Source organism: Phascolarctos cinereus, unplaced genomic scaffold, assembly GCF_003287225.1.
Source record: "Phascolarctos cinereus isolate Bilbo 61053 unplaced genomic scaffold, phaCin_HiC Scaffold_1;HRSCAF=81, whole genome shotgun sequence".
In the NCBI taxonomy this organism is placed as follows: domain Eukaryota; kingdom Metazoa; phylum Chordata; class Mammalia; order Diprotodontia; family Phascolarctidae; genus Phascolarctos; species Phascolarctos cinereus.
Window position 1 is genome coordinate 162,563,873 of NW_027555514.1, and position 21,820 is coordinate 162,585,692.

At 41.4% G+C, this 21,820-nt stretch overlaps 1 protein-coding gene across 1 annotated transcript in view; it reads right to left on the minus strand.

Moving 5' to 3' along the window:
* Positions 1-1,326: 1,326 nt before the first annotated feature.
* The window catches only part of ECHDC3 (enoyl-CoA hydratase domain containing 3), a 46,221-nt gene continuing 25,727 nt past the window's right edge, over positions 1,327-21,820 (minus strand). The window contains exon 5 of the mRNA XM_020999683.2: positions 1,327-3,210. Coding sequence (XP_020855342.1) covers positions 2,896-3,210 — 315 coding nt within the window. The 3' untranslated portion in view covers positions 1,327-2,895. The remainder of the gene's footprint in view (positions 3,211-21,820) is intronic.

The following is a 21,820-nucleotide window of genomic DNA, read 5'->3' on the forward strand; positions in this document are numbered from 1 at the left end:
ACAGAAAAGAAAAGTCTCTTACAGTGGAGGGAAGCAGGGGAAGGTGAGAGGGAATGAGGAATCTTATTCTCATAGGATTTGGCTTAAGGAGGAATAACATACACATTCAATTGGGTATGGAATTGTCTTACCCTAAGAAAATAGGGGGAGAAGGGGACAAGAGAGCAGGGGATGATAGAGAGGAGGGCAGATTGGGAAAAGGGTAATCAGAAGTAAATACTTCTGAGGAGGACAGGGTCAAAAGAAAGAATAGAATAAATGGGAGGGCAGAATAGGATTAAGGGAAATAGAGTTAGTTTTTCACAACATGTCTATGGAAGTGTTTTGCATAACTGCACATGTACCCTATATTGAGTTGCTTGCCTTTTCAATGAGGGTGGGTGGGGAGGGAGGAAGAGAAAATTTGAAACCTAAAGTTTTAAAAACATGTTTAAAAAAAAGTTTTCACATGCCATCGGGAAATAAGAAATCAGAAGTCTATCCTGCCCTACAGGAAAACAGAAGGGGAAGAGGATAAGAGAAGGGGGGGGGAGAGATAGAAGAGAAGGCAGACTAGGGGAAGGGGTATTCAGAATACATGCCATCTTGGGGTGGGGGGAGGGTGAGATGGGGTGAAAATTTGGAACTCAAAAACTTGTGGAAATGAATGTTGAAAACTACAAATAAATAAATTTATATTAAAAAAATTTTCATAGGAAAAAAACATAAGTAAGACTCCAGCAAAGTTTAAAGTCCTAAGGGTCAAAAACTGAGAAAATATGATATAAGAGTGAATCCCTTTCAGGTATAATTAAAGCATTCCACATCTTGTAGGGGTTCAGAGACTTTGAAGAGATCAATGGCGTATGAAAAGGCCAACAGAGACTCATGAACTTGTCCCCAAGACAAGGATCATCTTAAAGGTACAATTATCATATAGTCAGAATGGAAAAAAAATCATTCAGTTCATTCAGCTGGGGATTTCAGATTGAATTCCAAACACTCTCAGTTTAATCATAAGATGCTCAACAGCAAATACATTTGAACTTTTTTTCCCTCTCCAATCAACTCCAAGGCTTTCTGGTGCCTCAGTGGCTCTACTAGGGCACTTTGATATTCTCAGATATGACACCAGATATAAAGATAATATGCTTTTTTAAACCTCTGGGCTTGATGTCACTGCAATGGAGCAATGACTTCTGGGAACTCTATCCATCTAGGCTCTTACACAGATACATTTACACACTTTGCTGGAGGAATCAGGAAAAACCTTCACTTTATTCATTTTCTTCCCCTCTAGCTATGTGTCCTCTACAGAAATGATTTGAAAAAAAAATCACAAAACTGTGAGCTGGGAATTTTTGAATTTATTTATGAGATGTAACTTGTGTGAAGGGAATTCCACACAGGCAACAGGAAGACTAATCACCCAAGCCTCACTAATCCACTGGTGGTAGGAGTTGTGCTGGTTCAGTGCTGGCAGCCACAGAGGGGTGCATTCATATTCCCAGCCTTACTATTTCTACTTCCCTTCTTTTTTTCCTAAGGCAATTGGGGTTAAGTAACTTGCCCAGGGTCACACAGCTAGCAAGTTCATGTGTTTGGTCTGAGGATGGATTTAGAACTCAGCTCCTCCTAACTTCAGGGCCGGTGCTCTATTCACTGTGCCACCTTGCTGCCCCTCTACTTCCCTTTCTGCTCCACACTCACCCTTCCATCTTCCTGTTTTTCTATAGGTGGTGCTGTTGTTCAGTCATTTTTCACTTGTATCTGATTCTTCGTGACCCCATTTGGGGTTTTCTTGGCAAAGATAATGGAGTGGTTTGCCACTTCCTTCTCCAGGTCACGTTACAGATGAGGAAACTGAGGCCAACAGGGTGAAGTGACTTGCCCAGGGTCACACAGCTAGTAAGTGTCTGAGGCATTTGTGACCCCAGGTGAACAAGACTGGCCCTTTAAAAGGGGAGAAAGGGTGTTTCTGCTATTTGAAACTTAGACTGGGGGAATTTGTGTTAGAAACTACATCCCTTGCTCCCTGCCCTCTGGGGGCATCCTTTCCTGGCCTTTTGGCATACTGATTTTAGGAAGGGAACATTTCAAATCCTTTTTTTCCTCCAAAAAAACCCACCTTTGTTCTTTTAATGTTTTTATTAGTAAAATTGGTTTTTATTGGATTTTAAAGCTCGAATGACTGTTGCGTTTTAAATCTGAAACCTGGGGGAGATATACTGGGAGAAGAGTTTGTTCTCAGTGGAATGAAAGAAGTGTTCAGTGTGGAGATTTCCAGCACCTCTAGCATCTTATCTTGGGGACATTATCAACCTGTTTCATTTTACTTTACATCTGGAGATGACTAGAGACAACTCATTCAGCCTTATATGACTACAACAGGATCGTGCATCTTTCTTTAAAAAAAAAGTTTACTTGCATCCCTTCCTTAGATTGGTGCCTTTCTTTGCTCATCCAAGTTCCTCTGAACTATGTCAAAGTCCATACTTTGTAAAAGAACAGAGCAGGTATTCAATAACCTTTCATCACATTTTACTATTCTGAATAATGTTTCATTTTTATTATCTATTTGTATGTCATATCTCATGGAACTGGAATTTTTAAAATGAGATAAATTGCAGTCAGGCTAATTTCAACTTGGAAATTTCAAATTTCGACTTTTTCAACAATGTCCTCAGTCTCATAGGACAATGAATCATTGTGTTTAAGGACTAGAGGACAGTGTGGGCATGGGAGGAAGGAAAGAGAACTCCATGGTAAAACTTCTAAAGCTCCAGCCCTGAAACCAAACCCATAAGCTTACATATAAGACATTGCAGATAATAAGAAAAGAATTTCCCCCCGAAAGGTATCATGGGCTTTCCCGGGCTGGCTTCATTTCTTCCTGACACTTCCAGTGGCTGTAGCCTACGAGTGTGACCATACAGGCTTGCGTTTCTGGATAAAGGCTGTGATTCCCTCCTGCCCATCCTGAGTGGCCAAATTGTCCAGCATGGCATGGGAGGCGAGATGGTAGGCGCCCTTCAGGTCCTGGGTCAGCTGCCTGTAGAAGGTAGCCTTGCCCATTGCCACCACAGACCGGCTCGATGAACAGATCTTTTGGGCTATTTTCATGGTCTCCTCCTCCAGCTTCTCTTCTGGAACCACTCTGCTGAGCAGCCCATGACGCAACGCTTCCTGGGCTGTGATGGGTTCCCCAGTAAACAGCATTTCTAAGGCAACCTAAGGAGGAAGTCAAGCCAGGTTATTAAGGCACTTGGAAGTCATACACCTCAAGCTTTTCAGTTTCCCTTTCTTTCCCCTTTCCTGAGACCATATACACTATGATTCACCCACAACACTGGGCCAGACATGTACCACCTGGGGCAGGTAGGTGGTGTGGTAGATAGAGTGCCAGACTCCAGAATCAGGAAGAAATGAGTTTGAATTCTGATTTGGATACTTACTAACTATGTGACCCTGAGCAAGTCATATATCCTCTTCTTAAGTTCTTACCTTTAAAACAGAAATAATAATGGGATCTACTTAGAGGCTGCTAGGTGGTATGGTGGATAGAATGGTAGAGTTGGAGCCAAGAAGAACTGAATGCAAATCCAGCCTCAGATACTTACTAGCTGTGTGACCCTGGGAAAGTCACTTAACCTATGTCTTCCTCAGGTTTTCATCTGTAAAATGGGGATAATTGTACCTGCCTTCTGGGATACTGTGAGGATTAAATGAGATAATATTTGTAAAGTACTTTGCAAACCTTATAGCACTATATAAGTGTTAGCTGCTATTGTTATTGCTATTAATTACCTGTGTGACCACAGGCAAGTCACTTCCTTTTTCTTTGCCTCAGTTTCCTCATCTACAAGATGATAGGGTTGGCCTAGACGGCATTTGAAGTCTTTTGCAGTTCTACTGATCATAACATGTTTAGTTATATTATAGAGATATATTACTTATCTCTTTTTATACACAACACTCTGGTTGTGTGATCCCTGGCAAATCACTTAACCCTTCAGTGCTCCAGGCAACTCTAAGTTGTTTTTTTTTAAGGCAATTGGGGTTAAGTGACTTGCCTAGGGTCACATAGCTAGTAAGTGACAAGTATTTGGTCTGAGGCCGGATTTGAACTCAGGTTCTCCTGACTTCAGGACTGATGCTGTATCCACTGAACCACATAGCTGCCCCAGGCAACTCTAAGTTGAAGAGATCTGCACTGACCAGCACTGGTTTTTCATCCTAATTCCTTCTGCCTGTAAAATCACAGCTCTAGTTCTTATCTTTATCCCTATCCTTACTGTCATCCAGCTATTTTTCAGTTGTGTCTGAGTCTTCATGATCCCATTTTGGGGTTTTCTTGGTAGATACTGGAGTGGAATACCATTTCCTTCTTTAGCGCATTTTACAGATGAGGAAACTGAGGCAAATAGGGTCAAGTGATTTGTCCAGGATCACACAGCTAGTAAGCGTCTGAGATCACATTTGAACTCAGGGTCTTCCAGACTCCAGGCCCAGCATTCTACCCACTGAGCCACCTGGCTATCCTTATTACAATACCACTAATTCCAGGCAAGGGCAGGACCAAGTCTTTACAAGAGAAAATAAAGCTCACAATGACCCAAGAAAACTCATTCTATTCTCTTTGCTCCCTCCAAAGAAGTGATCAACTTTCTCCTAGTAACAGTATCTGATCTGCCAAGCTCATGTCCCTAGTTGTGTCTGATTGGGTAAAACCCTCTAAATTGCAGCTGGGAAACCAATCACCACACATCTATGTACCAGACACTGTATCGGGGAAAAAAATGTTCATTTCTCTTGACACCAAAACACATTTTATACCAAGATACCAAACTCATTGAGCCCAGTTCCATGCTTAGAGGAGGAGAGTTTAAAGCAAATTTCTTTGAATAGATGAAGGTATGTATATGGCTTTAAATTCTCTTTAGTTACCAATCCCCTCTCAAACACAGAGGAAGGAAGGAAGGATGGAAAGAAAGAAATAAGGAAAGAAGGAAGGATGGAAAGAAAGAAGGAAGAAAGAGAGGAAGAAGAAGGGAAGGAAGAAGTAAGGAAGGGAAAGAGGGAGGGAGGAGAGGAGAAAGGAATGAAGAGGAAGGGAAGTATAAAGGAAGGAAGGAAGGAAGGAAGGGAGAGAGGAAGAAGAAGAGGGGGAAGGATAGAGAAAGGAAGGGAGACAGGAAGGGAGAGGTGGAAGGAAGGGAGGGAGGAAGGGAGAGGGAAGGAAAGAAGGAAGGAAAGATGGAAGAGAGGAAGGAAAAGAATGAGGTAAGGAAAGAAAAGATGAAAGGAAGGAAGAAGGGGAGAAAGAAAGAAGGGAAGGAAGGAGGAGAGGAAAGCAAAAAGGGAAGAAAGGGAGAGAGGGAAAGAGGGGAGGAATGAAAGAAGAGAGGGAGGGAGGAAAGGAAATATTTATCAAATGTTCTATTAAATACCTACTACTAAATACCAGATACTGTGCTGAGTGCTGGGAATATAAAGACAAAAATGAAACAGTCCAGGCCTAGGTCCTCCCCATTTCTACCTCAATGATATGAAACTTCTAAAGCCTTCAGGGATGATACTAAATAGAGGCAGCACAATAGAATAAAAGTCCACTGAACTGGGCATCAGGAGATGTGAGTTCTAATCCTGGCTCTTCTACTATCTAGCTAGATGACCTTGGCCTAGTCACTTCTCCTGTGTAGGCCTTGGTTTCCTTATCAGTGAAATGAAGGATTGGACTAACTGAGCTCTAAGAACTCTTCCTGCTCCACAAGGAGTCTCTGTCAAAGGAAAATCACGTCTCCTGTGGAACACCTTAGGGATTCCATAAGCAGGTTTGCTCTTCTTGTGGAGCTCATGATTCTCACTGATTAATAACAGAGAGGCAGGTCAGAGGGCACAGCAGAAAGAGCCGACCTTGGACCAGGTGCCAAGTGCCCTCTCTGATCTATCTGGCTGTGTGACCCTGAGCAAATCACTTCACCTCTCAGTGAACTCTCTAAGATTATCAGTTGCAGAGAAGATGCCAGCCTGCTTTGGTAGAAGAGAGCTCCCTATAGCTATGAAATCACAGGTTCAGTCCTTATTCCATAATGACAAAGAACAGAGAAGGCCACTCCTCCAGGCAGCATGGACAGAGAACTGATCGGCAGCTCAGGAAAACCTGGCTTCAGTTTCCCCCTCTGACAAGCACTGTGGCTATATGACTCTGAGCAATTGTGCCAACTCTCATTCCCCCTAGGCAAATGCCCAAGACTTGAAATCGCATTGAAGATTCTGAGTTACATTGGTAGAGAGAGTTTCCTAGCTGGCAATTTGAATTCACAGGTCCAGAAAGTCCAAACATAAGAAATGAACCAAAGAAACATTTCTGCCCTGATGGACCATATTTAAAATGTGAGGGCCCACCCAAATCAGAAGCCAAAGTGAGGAAAAAAAAGTATTCTTTATGCCTTCATTTGCCTAGTGTTGTCCTATTAATACATATGATTCTCAAGAGAACTAGGAGGATTATACCGATGTGAAATTGCCAATTCTGAGAAATGTGATGCAAAATGAAAAATACCAAGTGAAACGTGCTCTCTATATTACAGTTTGGAATGATAAAAGGTCTAAATATGTTAACAAGGCATTGTAGGAAAGATGCCAAAGTCCTGGGAGGGGCAGACAGCACTTAAAATCCTAAGTAAGGGTTTGTTTCAGGGCTGATTCCACCTGATAGAAGAAATTGTTTATTCCCATGTTGTAGTACATGGATGCAGGTTGGCCTCATGATTTTTCCATAAGTACATTTCCCTTTTATCAAATACCTCCTTTCTGCCTCACACTCAGCTTTCCGACTTTTCTTTTTATGTCTCTCTCTCTCTTTTCCTCCCCTGTGCCTCTTTGTCTGTGTTCTCCCTTTTTATGGTCCCCATTATAGATTTATAAAGAGCTCCCCTGCTTGTCTCTTCGAGGCATTATAGCTGCATCAGATCCCAGATGCCACAAGTAGCTTTCAACAAGAGCCCTTTAGGTTTTAAAGCTGTAATATCCTGTAGTAGGCAGAGCGTGAGACAGACACAGGGCTTGTGTATTCTATTCTCATCTCTGCCACTGATTCACTGGGTAAAACCCCTGAAACTTTCATTTTCCTCATGGCTAAGACCAATTCTTCTCAGGGATCCTGGGAGGGATAACTAACTCATACCAGAAAGCACTTGGTCCACATAAAGTTCAATGGAAAGGCTAGAAAATGGCACATTTCAGGAAGCCATAAACTGGCAAAGCTAATTTTGATTATTTTGTCTTGAGAAGTGAAGAGCTGAGGACCTAATAATAATCTTCCAGTTTATCAAAGGTAGTGACTGGGTATTCTCTCTCACCACTGAAGAGAAAACATGAGAACTGGCCTCAAATTGTATGAAGAAAGCTTCAAGTTAAGACAATAACAACATATTAACATGCAGGATTTACACCACGTCCTTCTGAAGAGCCCAAGGAACTTCCTGAGATACTATCTTACTAAGTGATAGAATCTTCTGGTAAGGTTTATGCTAGGTTTATGGTAAGGTTTATGCTATAACTGTTTGGGTGATTCTGCCTAAAGATAGGGAGATAGACTGACATCTTGATGTAGACAATTATTTAATAATGGACTCTCTGAAAAGGCACAACCTACTTTTAAGTTTAACATGCACTACTAACAACCTCTTCATTACTTTCTCAAATCCTGACAATTAACAAAACAATATATATAACCCCGATTTGTAGCTCTGGTTGATTTCCAAGGTGTAAATGTTCTCACATAAATATTCAACAATCACTTCTCTCCAGCCGGTGAGAGCTGGCTCCAGTACACCTCTGGACCATGTGCCTTCTAGTGGGAATACTTCTGTTCTACTAAAAGTTTTAGAGGAGCAGACCTTCTGGCCTAGGCAGAAGTAAATAAAAGAGGAGCAGTGGGATTTAACTGCTGGTAGAGAAGCCTCATAAAAGTAGCTATGGTGAGGTGGAGTGAGATGGTGAGAGTGTGGAAGTTCCCCTAGCTTCTGTCTTGGCCTTAGCTTCATTGGCATACCAGAGAGGACGTTGAGAGGGGGGTCCACCTCACTGCCTGTGGATTAGGACCTATTCTTGGCCAGGGCATGGCATCCCAATGTATCAAGTACTCAACAAAAGTCCCCAACTGAATGTTAACTTGTTTGCTCTATCCACTGCAGAGTTTAGAGTAGCAGTTCTCAAAGTATGGTTTAGGGAACTCTGAAGGGTCCTGAGAAACTTTCAGGGTGTCTTCAAGTCAAAATAGTAAAAAAAAAAATTTCACAATACTAATAATGATGATAATAATAATAATATTTTAATTTCTAATATAAAAAAATATCCATAGTTATATAACCCACAAAAACAAAGGCTCTTTGGAGTCCTCAATAATATTTAAGAGTGTAAAGAAGTCCTGAGACCAAAAAGTTTGGGAACCATTGGTTTAAAGGCTAGAACCTGACCCAGAGGAATTCAGTTAAATCAGAAATTTGGGTCATGAACAAACTTTGACATCTTTGCCCTTTGTTCAAGTTCTAACCACTTGGCCTGGGAAAGTTGTTCAGAAGTAGAAGCAGTGCCCAGGCCATAAATAACTGGCCCCCATCTCTATGAGAAGAGGCCCACAGTCAGCCAGAGGGAGTCAGATTCTCTACTTCCCTTTCTCCCTTCTCTGTCCCACTGCAGTTCCAAAACCCAAAGCATAGATCTGGAAGGGAAGGAAATAAGTATTTACTAAGCACCTACTACGTGCCAGGCACTATGATAAGTGCTTTACATTAAATCATTCAATCCTCACAACAACAACCCTGGCAGAGATCATTTTGATTATTTTTGCCTTGAGAAGTAAAGATCAGGGGACCTAATAATAATCTTCAAGTTTATTAAAGGTAGTGACCAGGTGTTCTCTCTCATCACTGAAGAGAAAAATTGCATGGGGAAGGCTTCAAGTTAGACAGTAACAACATGTTAAAACTGAGGATTTATACCATGTCTTTCCTTTGAAGAGTTCCAAGGAACTTCCTGAGATACTACATTACTAAGTAATGGAATCATGTAGATTCTATTCTGATCCCTATTTTCCAGATGAAAAAACTGAGGCAGACAGAGGTTAAATGATTTGCCCTGGATCACACAGCTTATAAGTGTCTGAAGCTGGATTTGAACTTCAGCCTTCCTGATTCCAGGCTCAGCGTTCAATTTACTGCACTATGTAGCTTCCTAGGTATAAGCAAGCATGAGTGACAGTAACACATTGCTTCCTTACCAATTGCCACCGCACAACCTCTGAAAATGGAGCATCCTGAATATATGTGGGACTTGTACTGTTCAAAGACAGAAAGCTAGGAAAACATCTGTGGAGCCACCATCTGTGTAAGCCAGAAGGACCCCATCATGTCTCCAGTTCTATTTCAGAGACAGGGATAGGTCCAGAGCTATGATTTCATTCACACAGGGAACTTTCAGGTGAAGAAACTCCCTTGACCAAAGCAGACTAGCACCTTCTCTGCAACTTAGGGTCTTAGAAGTTGTCCTAAGCACTGAGAAGTTCAGTGACTCATCAAGGGTTAAGTAGCCAGTATACATCTGTATGGATCAATATATATCAGTGTATCACTTGAACCCAGATCTTCCTGGCTTTGAGGTCATGTCCTTTAATAAAATCTTGTTACGAAACATAAGTCATGTGAATGGATTTTTCTTATTCTCTCTTTTGAAACTGAAAACGCTGATTTGATAATTGTTGGTTAGTTGTGTCTGACTCTTTGCGACCCCATTTGGGGTTTTCTTGTCAGAGACACTGGAGTGGTTTGCCATTTTCTTCTCCTCCTCTTTAAATTATAATAGCTACCATTTATATAGCAGCTAGGTGGCACAGTGGTTGGAGTGCTGGACCTGGAGTCAACAAGACCTGAGTTCAAATCTTGCCTCAGACATTTAATAGGTGTGTGACCTTGGGCAAGTCACTTCACCTCTGTTTGTCTTAGTTTCATCAACTCTAAAATGGGGATCATAATAGCACCTAACTCATAGGATTGTCATGTGGATCAAATGAGGTAATATTTGCACAGTGCTTAGCACAGTATCTGGAGCATAGCAGGCACTATATAAAATGATTCCTGCTACTATCATCATCATTATTTTAAAGTTTGCAAAGCACTTTACAAATGTAGGAACTGAAATGGGTAGGAGAAGCTGATCAGCTCTTTATTTTAAAATTCCTAGGACTGCACAAAAAGCCCTCTTTCAAATGACTTCAATAAGGGGCTCTGGTTCACCCAGCCACCACACAGTTCCTGTGGGGTTTTTAAAGTCAGATTCCCCAAAGCAGGTTCACAATTAGGGATATCATAGGAGTTATAAGGAATATCTTAGCCCTAAGTTAACACAGTTAAAAGAATAGTCTTGGGACAGCTAGGTGGTGTAGTAGATAGAACACTGACCTTGGAGTCAAGAGGACCTGATTTGAAATCCAGCCTCAGACACTTCATACTTGCTAGCTGTGTGACCCTGGACAAGTCACTTAATCCTGATTGCCTCCCCCTCCTCCCCAAATAAATAATAGTCTTTAATCTTGGCCAGGGACATTCTGCTAGCTTCTGTTGGCTGCCTGGATAGATGTCGCGGCTCAAAGACCTCAACTATACAATAAAGGGACTATAGTCAGGGAGAGGCTTTTCAGCTATTACATGCTAGCTGATGATAACAGAGCAGAAGCTGGCCTTGAAGAGGCTAGCTCATTGAAGCCTAAGATCAGGAAAGGTATCCAGAAGAGATGACATGACAAAGAATACATACGTGACACCCCAGAGGACAACTGCTACTTCAGAGGTGTGGGTTGTCCCAGCCATACACACATGACCCTATACATGTACCTTCCAAGAATATGGCTTGGCCATAGAAGTTCCTGATATGTGTGCCTTTCATGTGTTTTTTTCCTTGTCATACATGTTCTCTGAATGTGAATTCTCCCCACCTCCCTCCCCAACCCCTGCCACTAGTGAGGTACTTATTTAGGAGAGTGTTGCCTACTTGTTTGGGGTATAGGGTGTGTTCAGGGAAGACTAGTACCTCTGGTGTGAAGGCTGCCAAGCCCTTTCCAGGGCTGCTTTCCACCTTTGGTGTCCACCTGTTCCACCTCTCACCTGTGGCTCCAGGAAGCTGTAGCACACACAGCAGCCACACCCTGGTAAACCATTTTGGCAAATGGGCTAAACCAGGTCAAGGGTACCAAGGGGTCTCAAACCCATTGGTGAGTTACAGGGGTGTCTACCCCAAGCATGTGAAGACTTCCCTTGGTAGAAAGGGAAGATAAGAATAATTTGTTCCAATGGTCATGAAGGCAGCTGAAGCAGGCGCTGTGGAGTGCTTAGAGCTTGGTTAGACATGGAAGACACCAAGGTCATTGAGTCATCACCAGTCATCTTGATTCTGTCCTAACACTGGACTGTGATGACTCTGGAGGAGAGAGTGAGACCTATGATTTCATGCAGCTCTGCCTCACTTAAATCCAATTTACACATGAATCATAAGACAAAGGACAAAGGACATCACCCATGCCTACTTGTATAAAATGGGGAGGGGGAGAGGAAGAATCTTTTCTTAACACTTTAATTGCTATGCTATATGCTTGAATGATTTCTGATTAGAACTAATTTTATTTATTTATTTAGGCTTGCATGGTGAAAGAATGGGTACTGACTCATAGAGTAACTAACACCTGTAGTTTTTTTTTTCAGGCCCACATATGAAGAAATGCCCCCAAGTAATAACAGACTGGATAGACTAGACCTGTAATTTCATCAGTATAGGGAATTCATGGATGAGGAGACTCCCTTTGCCAATCTAGGCTGCCACCTCTGCAATTTATAGTTTTAGTTGCTTAGCAACCAAAAACTGAGAGGTTTGTGACCTGCCCAGGTCTGCAAGCCTGTATTAGTCAGAGACCAGACCTGAATCTAGGTAGCTCTGAGGTCAGCTCTCTACTCCTGACTCTGTACACAAAAGATCTCTGTATGGGAGGCAGCTTGGTGGCATAGGGAATAGGGTCTTGTACCTGGAGTCGGGAAGACCTGAATTTATATTCGCTTTAGACTTATTAGCTATGTGACCCTGGACAAGTCACTTAATCATTTCCTTCCTAACTGTTTTCCTAAGCCTTCATGATCTCCAGAAACTCATTATTTTGTAAAATGAAATCAACTCTGAAACTCTCACCTCCTCAGCAACCCCTGCTTCTGGGGTTCCTCCCTCCTTCTGACTAGAGAGAATAGAGGGTGGATATTAAAGATCTCCTTGATCCTCTACCATTTAAGGAGGGTTCTCTGGCAATTCATCTCATCATTTCCCACCTAGTTGCTTTCCTGGACTTCATGATCTCCAGAAACACATAATTCTGCCAGATGAAATCAATTCTGAAATTCTTATCTACTCTGATCATCTCCCCTTGTGGCTGCAGGACTTCATCATGCCCCCTTAACACTTTTTATGTGTTGTCTTCTCTTCTTAGATTGTGAGCTCCTTAAGGGCAGAGACCTCTTATGCTTTTCTTTGAATCCCCAGCTCTTAGGACAGTTCCTAGTATATAGTGGCAGGCATTTAACCAACCTTTATTGACTCTGACTCAATGTCTGTCAGTCTGTTTCTTCAACTGAAAAATGGGCATCACAATAGCAACTACCTCATCAAGTTGTGAAGAGGAGGAGGTGATATTGATAAAGTGCTTAGCATCTGTCTGGCACATAGTAAATGCTTCGTACATACTTTTTCCCTCCTCCCTTTCCTCCCTCAGAATAGGAAGCAATGGGATTAACTGCAGGGTGGTGCATTTCCATTGGACAGAAGGCAACATTTCCTGATGACAAGGGCTGATAATATCATCACAGGACCACAGGATCATAGCTCTAGAGTTTGAAGGAAGCTTAGGGATCAGCTAGTCCAACCCTCTGTGTCCATCAACTCCCTTTGATGACTACATTCACCATCTCTGTGACTCCCAAAACCAAAACTTCCTTACTTGGCCACCACTGCCCTTATATGCATTGTCCCCTCCATTGCCACACAGGCTTCCTGAGGACAGGGGACATTTCTGCCCCATTTCTGTTCATACTTAGCCAGTGCCTAGCACATAGCAACTCCTTATTAAATGTCTGTTGAGTCACTGATTGACTTATGTTTAGCTACCAGATTTTATTGGCTCTCTTTTTATAATCTGTTTGCATGTACCTTTGGGCATTTCAAGAATCAACATATTGAAAGGACCACCAATTTAAAAAAAAAAACCAAAACAGGAGCTAGTTAGGGAGGTAAAGGTAGGAGAAAAGCTAAGACAGGAAAAAGCTGGTTGAATGGTTTCCTTATTAGCAACTAATGAGCACATTTCAATAAATAGCAAGTCCAGAATAGGTTTGTTGGGGGAATTGTGGCTATGCACATAAGTCTGTATTAGAAAGCCAGTTTATATATGAAACTTCTCTGCCAAATTGGAAAATAAAAATGGACAGATAGGAGAGAGCTAAGCTACATGCAGTTTCTTTTAGCCTGGCACATCTCCATCTTCCCTTCAGGCTGGAAGACTAAGAAAAGTTCTCTGATGGGATTAATGTTAATTACTGAGAAGTAGCACAGAGTAGGCCTGGCCTTAGTTTCTAAGGCTGCCTCACAGCTTCCAATATTCCTGTCTCTAAGTCTCTGAGTCTGCTTTTCATCATCTAGCATTATAAACGATTAGTATAATACTTTGCATATGTTTTTATTGTTCAGTCTTTTCAGTTATGTCAGACTCTTTGTGACCCCATTTGGAGTTTTCTTGGCAAAGCTACTACAGTGGTTTGCCATTTCCTTCTCCAGCTCATTTTACAGATAAGGAAACTGAAGCAAACAAGGTTAAGTGACTTGCCCAGGGTCACATGGCTAGTAAGTGTCTGAGGCCAGATTTGAATTCATGACGATGAATCTTCCTAACCGGGTCCAGTACTCTATCCACTGTGCCACCTAGCTGTCCTCTTCAGAAATATGACCAAGGTAAAATTGACAGGCCTTGGCAAAAATTGGATATGGCCAGGGGTGAGGGGGGAAGGGTAGAGAGGGTAAGAAATGGAAGATTATACCTAAGCTGCCCACTTTGCCCTTAATAAATGCTTCATTCATTCATTGCCTAAATAGATTAAGTATAGAATGGCAGCCCAGCCTAGAACATCAGAACCCATACATACCTAGGGGCAATATTACTGATAATCAAGAATGTTCTTAACCACTATTGAAGTTGTCAGGCACTTACTATCCTAAACATCAGCACTTAGGAGAAAAAAGGAAGAGATTATCCATTTCACTCAGTTCTATAAGATCAAGTTTAAGTTAAATTTATACTTTGCTTTTCTTTGGTAGCAAATGAGGAACCTGACACTCACCTGAATGCTCAGTTGACCTTGGCTTTCCTGTTCTTGATATACCTTCTTTTGCTTCCTCTTCCTTCCCCCCACTAAAGGCACTGTCATGAAACTCAATAACATAGCCATTGATTCATCAGTCACAAGTAGTATCAGTACTAAAGAATGAACGGAATAGGAAGAACTATCATGGGTGGAGCCAAGATGGCCAGAGTACAGGCAGCAACCCAGTTGAACTCTCCCAACATTCCCCTCCAAACAACTTTTAAAAAATGTCTGAAATCAAATTTCAGAGTGCAGAGCCAACAAAAGGTCAGAAGGAGACATTTACCCAGGCTAAAACAACTTAGAAGGTTAGCAGGAAAGGTCTGTGACACCAGGGTTGGGGCCAGCCAAGAGTATGGCAGGAGACCAGCAGTGGGCCTTGGAGGTGGCTGCAATAGCAGTAGCAGCAGCAGCAGCAGCAGCAGCTTTGGGAGCTCTCAGCCCAGAAACAGTGAGGGGGTAAGACAACTGGTCAGAAAGAGATTACAGGGGACCCTTTGCTGGCATTGGGTGTAGTTGGTGCTGATTGACCCTATAAGCATTTCTGGGTCCCAGTTCCAGGACAGAAAGGAGCACTTGCAATCAGTCACAAGGGAGCCCTGGTCCAGGGCCAAGAGGAGGGCTAGCACTTGTGGCTGCAGGAGAGCAGGGGACCTGGTCACAGTCTGAAGTGCAAGAGGAGCACTAGTACTTATCGCTGCAGGGGAAAAGGGGCCTGTCCTGAGTAAGGATCAGAGTGTAGACCAGAAGAGCAGTGATCAGAGCTCCAGGATAATATCACCTAGGAAGGACAAAAAACATCAGACTATCCCCCTCCTCAAACTAGCTCTGAAAATAGCAGCATGAAAAAGGAAAAGCTTGGCACACCCCCCATCCCCAGGTGAGCAGAGCCTAATTTTAACATAAAGTTCAAAGAGAAGAAATAGGCTAGGAAAATGAGCAAACAACAACATAACAAAGAAGAAGAAGAAGAAGAAGAAGCTACTATGGAAGGGAAGAACAAGACATAAACTTCGAAGACAAAATATGAAAACAACTACAAGCAAAGCCTCAAAGACAAATATCAATTGGACCCAAGGCCAGCATGACTTTTTGGGAGAGTTAAAGAAAGACGTGTGGTAGAGGAAAAACTAGGAAAAGAAATGAGAGTAATACAAGAAGATTATGAAAAGAGAATTAATAGCTTGGTAAAAGAGGCACAAAAAATACTGAAGAAAATGTCACCTTAAAAAACAGAATTGGCCTAATGGTAAGAGAGGCACAAAATTTCAGTGAAGAAATAACTCCTTGAAAAGCAGAATTGGCCAAATGGAAAAAGAGGTACAAAAGCTTACTGAAGAGAATAACTCCTTAAAAATCAGAATTGGAGCAGTAGAAGCTAATGACTCCATGAGAAATCAAGAATCAATAAAACAAAGTCAAAAGAATGAAAAAACTGAGAATGTGAAATATCTCATTGGAAAAAAAGTGATCAGGAAAATAGATTGAGGAGAGATAATTTAAGAAGTATTGGACTAGCAGCTGGGGACACCCAGTTGGATGGGGAGGACTTTGACAACCACATGGTTTTTGACAACCACTTCATTTCTGAGTTGAAGTGAAAGCACAAGAACCTCAGTGAGAATGAGAGGGCTGTTCACCATTTACACACTGCTTATTAAGTACTAAGTGCACCCTCTCTTCCAATACCCAGGCCAGTATTGAGATTGACTCCCTCTATGAAGGTATTGATTTCTTTACCTCAATGATCTGAGCCTGTTTCAAAGAGCTCAATGCTGATCTCTTCCGTGGTACACTGGATCCTGTGGAAAAGACCTTAAGAGATGCCAAATTAGATAAATCACAGATTCATGACATTGTCCTGGTAGGTGGTTCCACTCGCATACCCCAAATCCAGAAGCTTCTGCAAGACTTCTTCAATGGCAAGGAGTTCAACAAGAATATCAGTCCTGATAAGGCTGTTGCCTACGGCGCAGTTGTCCAGGCTGCCATTTTGTCTGGAGATAAATCTGAGAATGTACAGGACCTGCTACTGGTGGATGTCACTCCTCTTTCCCTTGGAATTGAAATTGCTAGTGGAGTTGTGACAATTCTGATCAAACGTAGTTTCTAATTGGATTACAGGATTGAATATGAAGTGAGTTTGTCTTCTGAGGTCCATATCTTCTTTTTCTGAATGCTTTCCCATTTCAGTGCTCCTTTCCCTCACACCTAGTGTTTTTCTACTGCTCTTGTCCCTTTTGTGATTGAGAAACGAATTCGTACTACATTATGAGTGATGTAATGCTCAATTTTTCCATAGGTATCCATATTTTACTATGAGATTTCAGGAAGAGAGTAATGTTTAATCCAATAGAATGTGACCTTTAAGCTTAATTCCATCTCTCAAATTCTATAAATATCTATAGAATTATGACCCTAAATAGAACCTGAGTTGGGTTTGAGACCATAGGCCCCTTTAAAGCATGTCTAGAAATCTGGCAATGATGGCTGCCTGAATGGAGGCAGATAGCCTGCTCAGCAACCACGTACCTTCTCCAGCAAAAACCTGAAAATTGCACCAGACTGAATAATGATCAAGAAACAATATGAAACTACAATGATTTTTTCTATTTCAGAACTGCCCAAAAGTTCAGCCAGAAGCCCATGGGCATTAGGAAAGGGGACCACTAGCAGCAAAGTCATTACCTACATAGGCAAACAAGCTAGCAACCTTTCAGTGAGACCAAAAACTGGCCAGAGAAATGTATAGCTCCTAAGACTTTGTATCTGGAGACAATAAGAGAGGAGGACCCCCATCAGAGAGCTGCAAGGGAATCAGAAACCCCTACAGGAACCTTAGAAGCTACTGGGAGTAGCAGTGACCAGCGTGGGTGAAGTAACACCTCAGACACCCTGGGACTCTGAATTCCCTAGCACTCTGTCCTGAGATACCACAGACAGTACTAAACATTCATTTTTCTGAACCTGAAAAATCTAGGAGTACTTAACCTTGGGAGGTAGAAGAGAGCAGAGAAACACAGAGGACTTAAGGAAAACACTGACCAAGACTAACCACCCTACTCAAAAGCATGGCAGGGAGTAAGGCCGTGGCTAGCTCTGGCACAAAACCTGAGTCCAGCAACTAAGGATGGAGAGATGAGTGAGTGAATTAAGATTGCATAGGTCACTTGTAGCATTTGTAGGGTTGTGTGAGGTCCACAGGTGTGGAACATTGCATATACTGTCAGATTTTTCCTATGTATGATGAGTTTTGCTGATTTTTTTCCCTCCTTTTTTCCTAGACAACAACACCACTTACAAAGGATGACTCTCTCTGGGAGGAGAAAGGGAAGGGAAACTTAAATAAGGAAAGCCCTAGGAATGTCATAGCCAAAATCCAGAGCTTCTATTTCGAAGAAAAAAATAACGAAAGCATTCAGAAAGGAGTTCAAGTACCAAGGAACCATAGTCAGAATCACCTAAGATCTGGAAGCTTCTATTACAATCAAGAAGAGATCTTGGGATACAATATTATAAAAGACAACAGATAAAGATTTACAACCATGAATAACCTGGAAATAAATAATAAATAAATAAATAATAAACCTGGAAAGCTAAATATAATCTTACATGGAAAAAAAATGGATCTTCAGTGGAATAGAGAACTTTCAAGTATTTCTCATGAAAAGATCAGAGGAACTTTAAAATGCAAACACAAGGGCTAAGAAAAAATCTAGAGAGGTAAATTTATTTGAGCAATTGAAAATGGCTGAATAATGTTAGAGCTAACACTCTAATAGGGAGAGAAGAATCACATGTCCCTTCAGAAGTTTGTTGCTGTTTAGCTGTGTCTGACCACATTTGGGGTTTTCTTGGCAAAGATCCTGGAGGGTTTGCAATTTCCTTCATTTTGCAAATGAGGAAATTGAGGCAAATAGGGTTAAGTGACTTGCCCAAAGTCACCCAGCTAATAAGTGTCTGAGGCCAGATTTGAACTCAGAAAGATGAATCTTCCTGACTCCAGGATGGGTACCTTATCCACTGTACTACCTAGCTGCCCCAGAACCATAATGTCTTCAAAAAGTATTGAGGAAGTTAAATAAGAAAAATAGAAGACCTAGGGAGTGGATTGGTTCTGTTCTGTAGGTTTTAGAAGGGAAAAGAGAAAGGAGGGTAAAAAGAATACAATAGTATAGAAAGGAGGAAGAAAGAGGTAGAACTTGCCATTTTTATAACTGGGGTACATAAGAAAGAGTACATAAACATGGAGAAAGGGATAGGAGGAGCAGGCATTAGATGAACCTTACTTTATATGAACTGGAAGGAGAGTTGAATACACATACACACATAGAGTTTGTTATAAACTCAATAAGAAAATAAGCAGCTATAGGAAAATACCGAGGAGGGAAAATTTTTATTTTGAAAGCAGAACAAACTTCCTGATCCCAAAAGGAGGGAAAGAAACCTCAAAGTGCTGGAATCTTACCCTATCAATTATGGAATGGCCAAACAATTTTTTGTATCTGAATGTAAGCTTTACTCTATTCAGGATCTGCTGCAGGCTTGTTTTCTACTCCAAAGAACAAGATGCCCCACCCAAGTTAAACTCATCACGGCTAATCTCATCAGCATGCTGCTAACTTAAGCCTTGACTGATACCTCCTCAGCCTCTTCTTCCCTCAGATTGGAGGGCTGGAGGGTGGAGCACCAAACTCCTCCCAATGTCTTCCTTTATAGAGGGCAGAAAATGGACTTTTCAGTTTATGCTATTCTGCATCTGCTGCTCAGTTAGGTTTCAACTCCACTGAACAAGGTATTACTGGTCTTTTGCCCCACCCTTGCCTGCCTCCTTCTGTGTGTTGCCTCCCCCCATTAGGTTGTAAGCTTCTTGAGGATACAGACTATTTTTTTTTAATAATTGCATCCCCAGTGCTTAGCCCAGTTTCTGGCACATAATAGGTGCTTAATAAATGTTTGTTAGATTGGATTAGATTTATTGGATGTCATGGAATATTATTGTACCATGAGAAATGACAAAAGAAACAATTTCAGAGAATCCTGGGTAATATGTACTGATACAGAGCGAAGTGGGTAGAAACAAGAGACTAGTTTATACAAGGACAACAACACAATAAAGAAACACAACTTTGAAAGACTCAAGAACTGATCAGTGCAATGACCAATCATGTCTCAAGAGGAAGCATTTTTGTCTACCTTCTGACAAAGAAGTGATGGAATTGAGGTTTAGAAAAGAGATGCATTTTTGAGGCAGCTAGGTGGTATAGTGGCTATAGCACTAGCCCTGGATTCAGGAAGACCTGAGTTCAAAGACAGCTTCAGACACGTAACACTAGCTGTGTGACCTTGGGCAAGTCACTTAACCTCATTGCCTAATCCAAACCCCTCCCCCCCCCAAAAAAGTCTGACAGAAAGACATGCATTTTGGAATATGGCCACTGTGTTTTGTTTTGTTTTTTGTGCATGTTTGTTAAAGTCCAGAATTTTAAAAATATAAAAATAGAGTACATTCTAAGACCAGGCCTGTGTGCTGTTATGCACTGGGGGAGGGGGAACCCTTCATTGTTTTGTGCTTTCTGGTGTATGGTGTGTCCACCTCAAGAAGAAAGCCAGATAATACCAATTTTGGTGGAATCTATGAGCAAGACAGTTATAGTTTGGAGGCTAATATACTTCAGATACAGGTAGGATGGTATATGTCCCTTTTCTTATGATGTTGGCCATATTTTTGTCTTGCTATTCTTTCTTTTTTTTTCTTTTACTAACTCTGATGTTAGCTCTGATAACTGTACTGTACAGAGCTAGTGGACTCAGGGAAAACTATTTCATTTTTCAGACTGTTATTCAGTGCTTGTCATATCTAGTGCCTCCCAATTCTTTTATTGAAGACAGTGTTTATGATATAAAAAAGAGTGAGGTTTCTGTTTAACCCATAAGTTTACGTCTACCTTCTGACAAAGAAGTGATGGAATTGAGGTTTAGAAAAGAGATGCATTTTTGAGGCAGCTAGGTGGTATAGTGGCTATAGCACTAGCCCTGGATTCAGGAAGACCTGAGTTCAAAGACAGCTTCAGACACGTAACACTAGCTGTGTGACCTTGGGCAAGTCACTTAACCTCATTGCCTAATCCAAACCCCTCCCCCCCCCAAAAAAGTCTGACAGAAAGACATGCATTTTGGAATATGGCCACTGTGTTTTGTTTTGTTTTTTGTGCATGTTTGTTAAAGTCCAGAATTTTAAAAATATAAAAATAGAGTACATTCTAAGACCAGGCCTGTGTGCTGTTATGCACTGGGGGAGGGGGAACCCTTCATTGTTTTGTGCTTTCTGGTGTATGGTGTGTCCACCTCAAGAAGAAAGCCAGATAATACCAATTTTGGTGGAATCTATGAGCAAGACAGTTATAGTTTGGAGGCTAATATACTTCAGATACAGGTAGGATGGTATATGTCCCTTTTCTTATGATGTTGGCCATATTTTTGTCTTGCTATTCTTTCTTTTTTTTTCTTTTACTAACTCTGATGTTAGCTCTGATAACTGTACTGTACAGAGCTAGTGGACTCAGGGAAAACTATTTCATTTTTCAGACTGTTATTCAGTGCTTGTCATATCTAGTGCCTCCCAATTCTTTTATTGAAGACAGTGTTTATGATATAAAAAAGAGTGAGGTTTCTGTTTAACCCATAAGTTTACGTCTACCATTTAAACAAGGCAATCAAAAATGGGAAATGGACAATAGAAATGACCCTGACACTGATTACAATAATTTTATCCAGAAGTTTAACCAACGTATATTAATTAGCACAAACAAGGATACTTTCTTCCCAGAAAGTGCCTTAGTAATAAAACATTGTACTTACTTGCCAGATAGAGAGGGATGACTGCCAAAGGCAACACCGGGTTAGAATATAAACTTGTTTGTAAAATCTTATGAAGAAGAATGATGGATGATTATGAATGGTATTGTCTCCCAAAGCTGAGAAAAACAGTGGACAGTAAAACAAGTTTAAAGAAAGCTTGGCAAGAGGATCTAACTAAGCAAAGTCATCCCAAGGGCATTTAACGATGAAAATGGCAGGAGGACAACAGAAGAAAAATGGAAAAGCTTTTGTAAAACTCATTATAAAAGACTTTTCTCTATCAAGAACAGAAGAACCACCACCCTTGGACCCTAACATCACAGTCCCAAATGTGCTTATAGAGAGGGTAGAAACTGCACTAAAGAGAATAAACAGAAGAAAAATCGGCCACACTGGACCAAGGACATACAGAGGAGATCCTTACAGGAGGCAGCACGATTATAGGGGTGTCAAAGGATTTATATATAAGATATCAAGAGCACAGATGGGGAGATACTAAAGGAGTTTGGCCTAACCATCCCCACAGA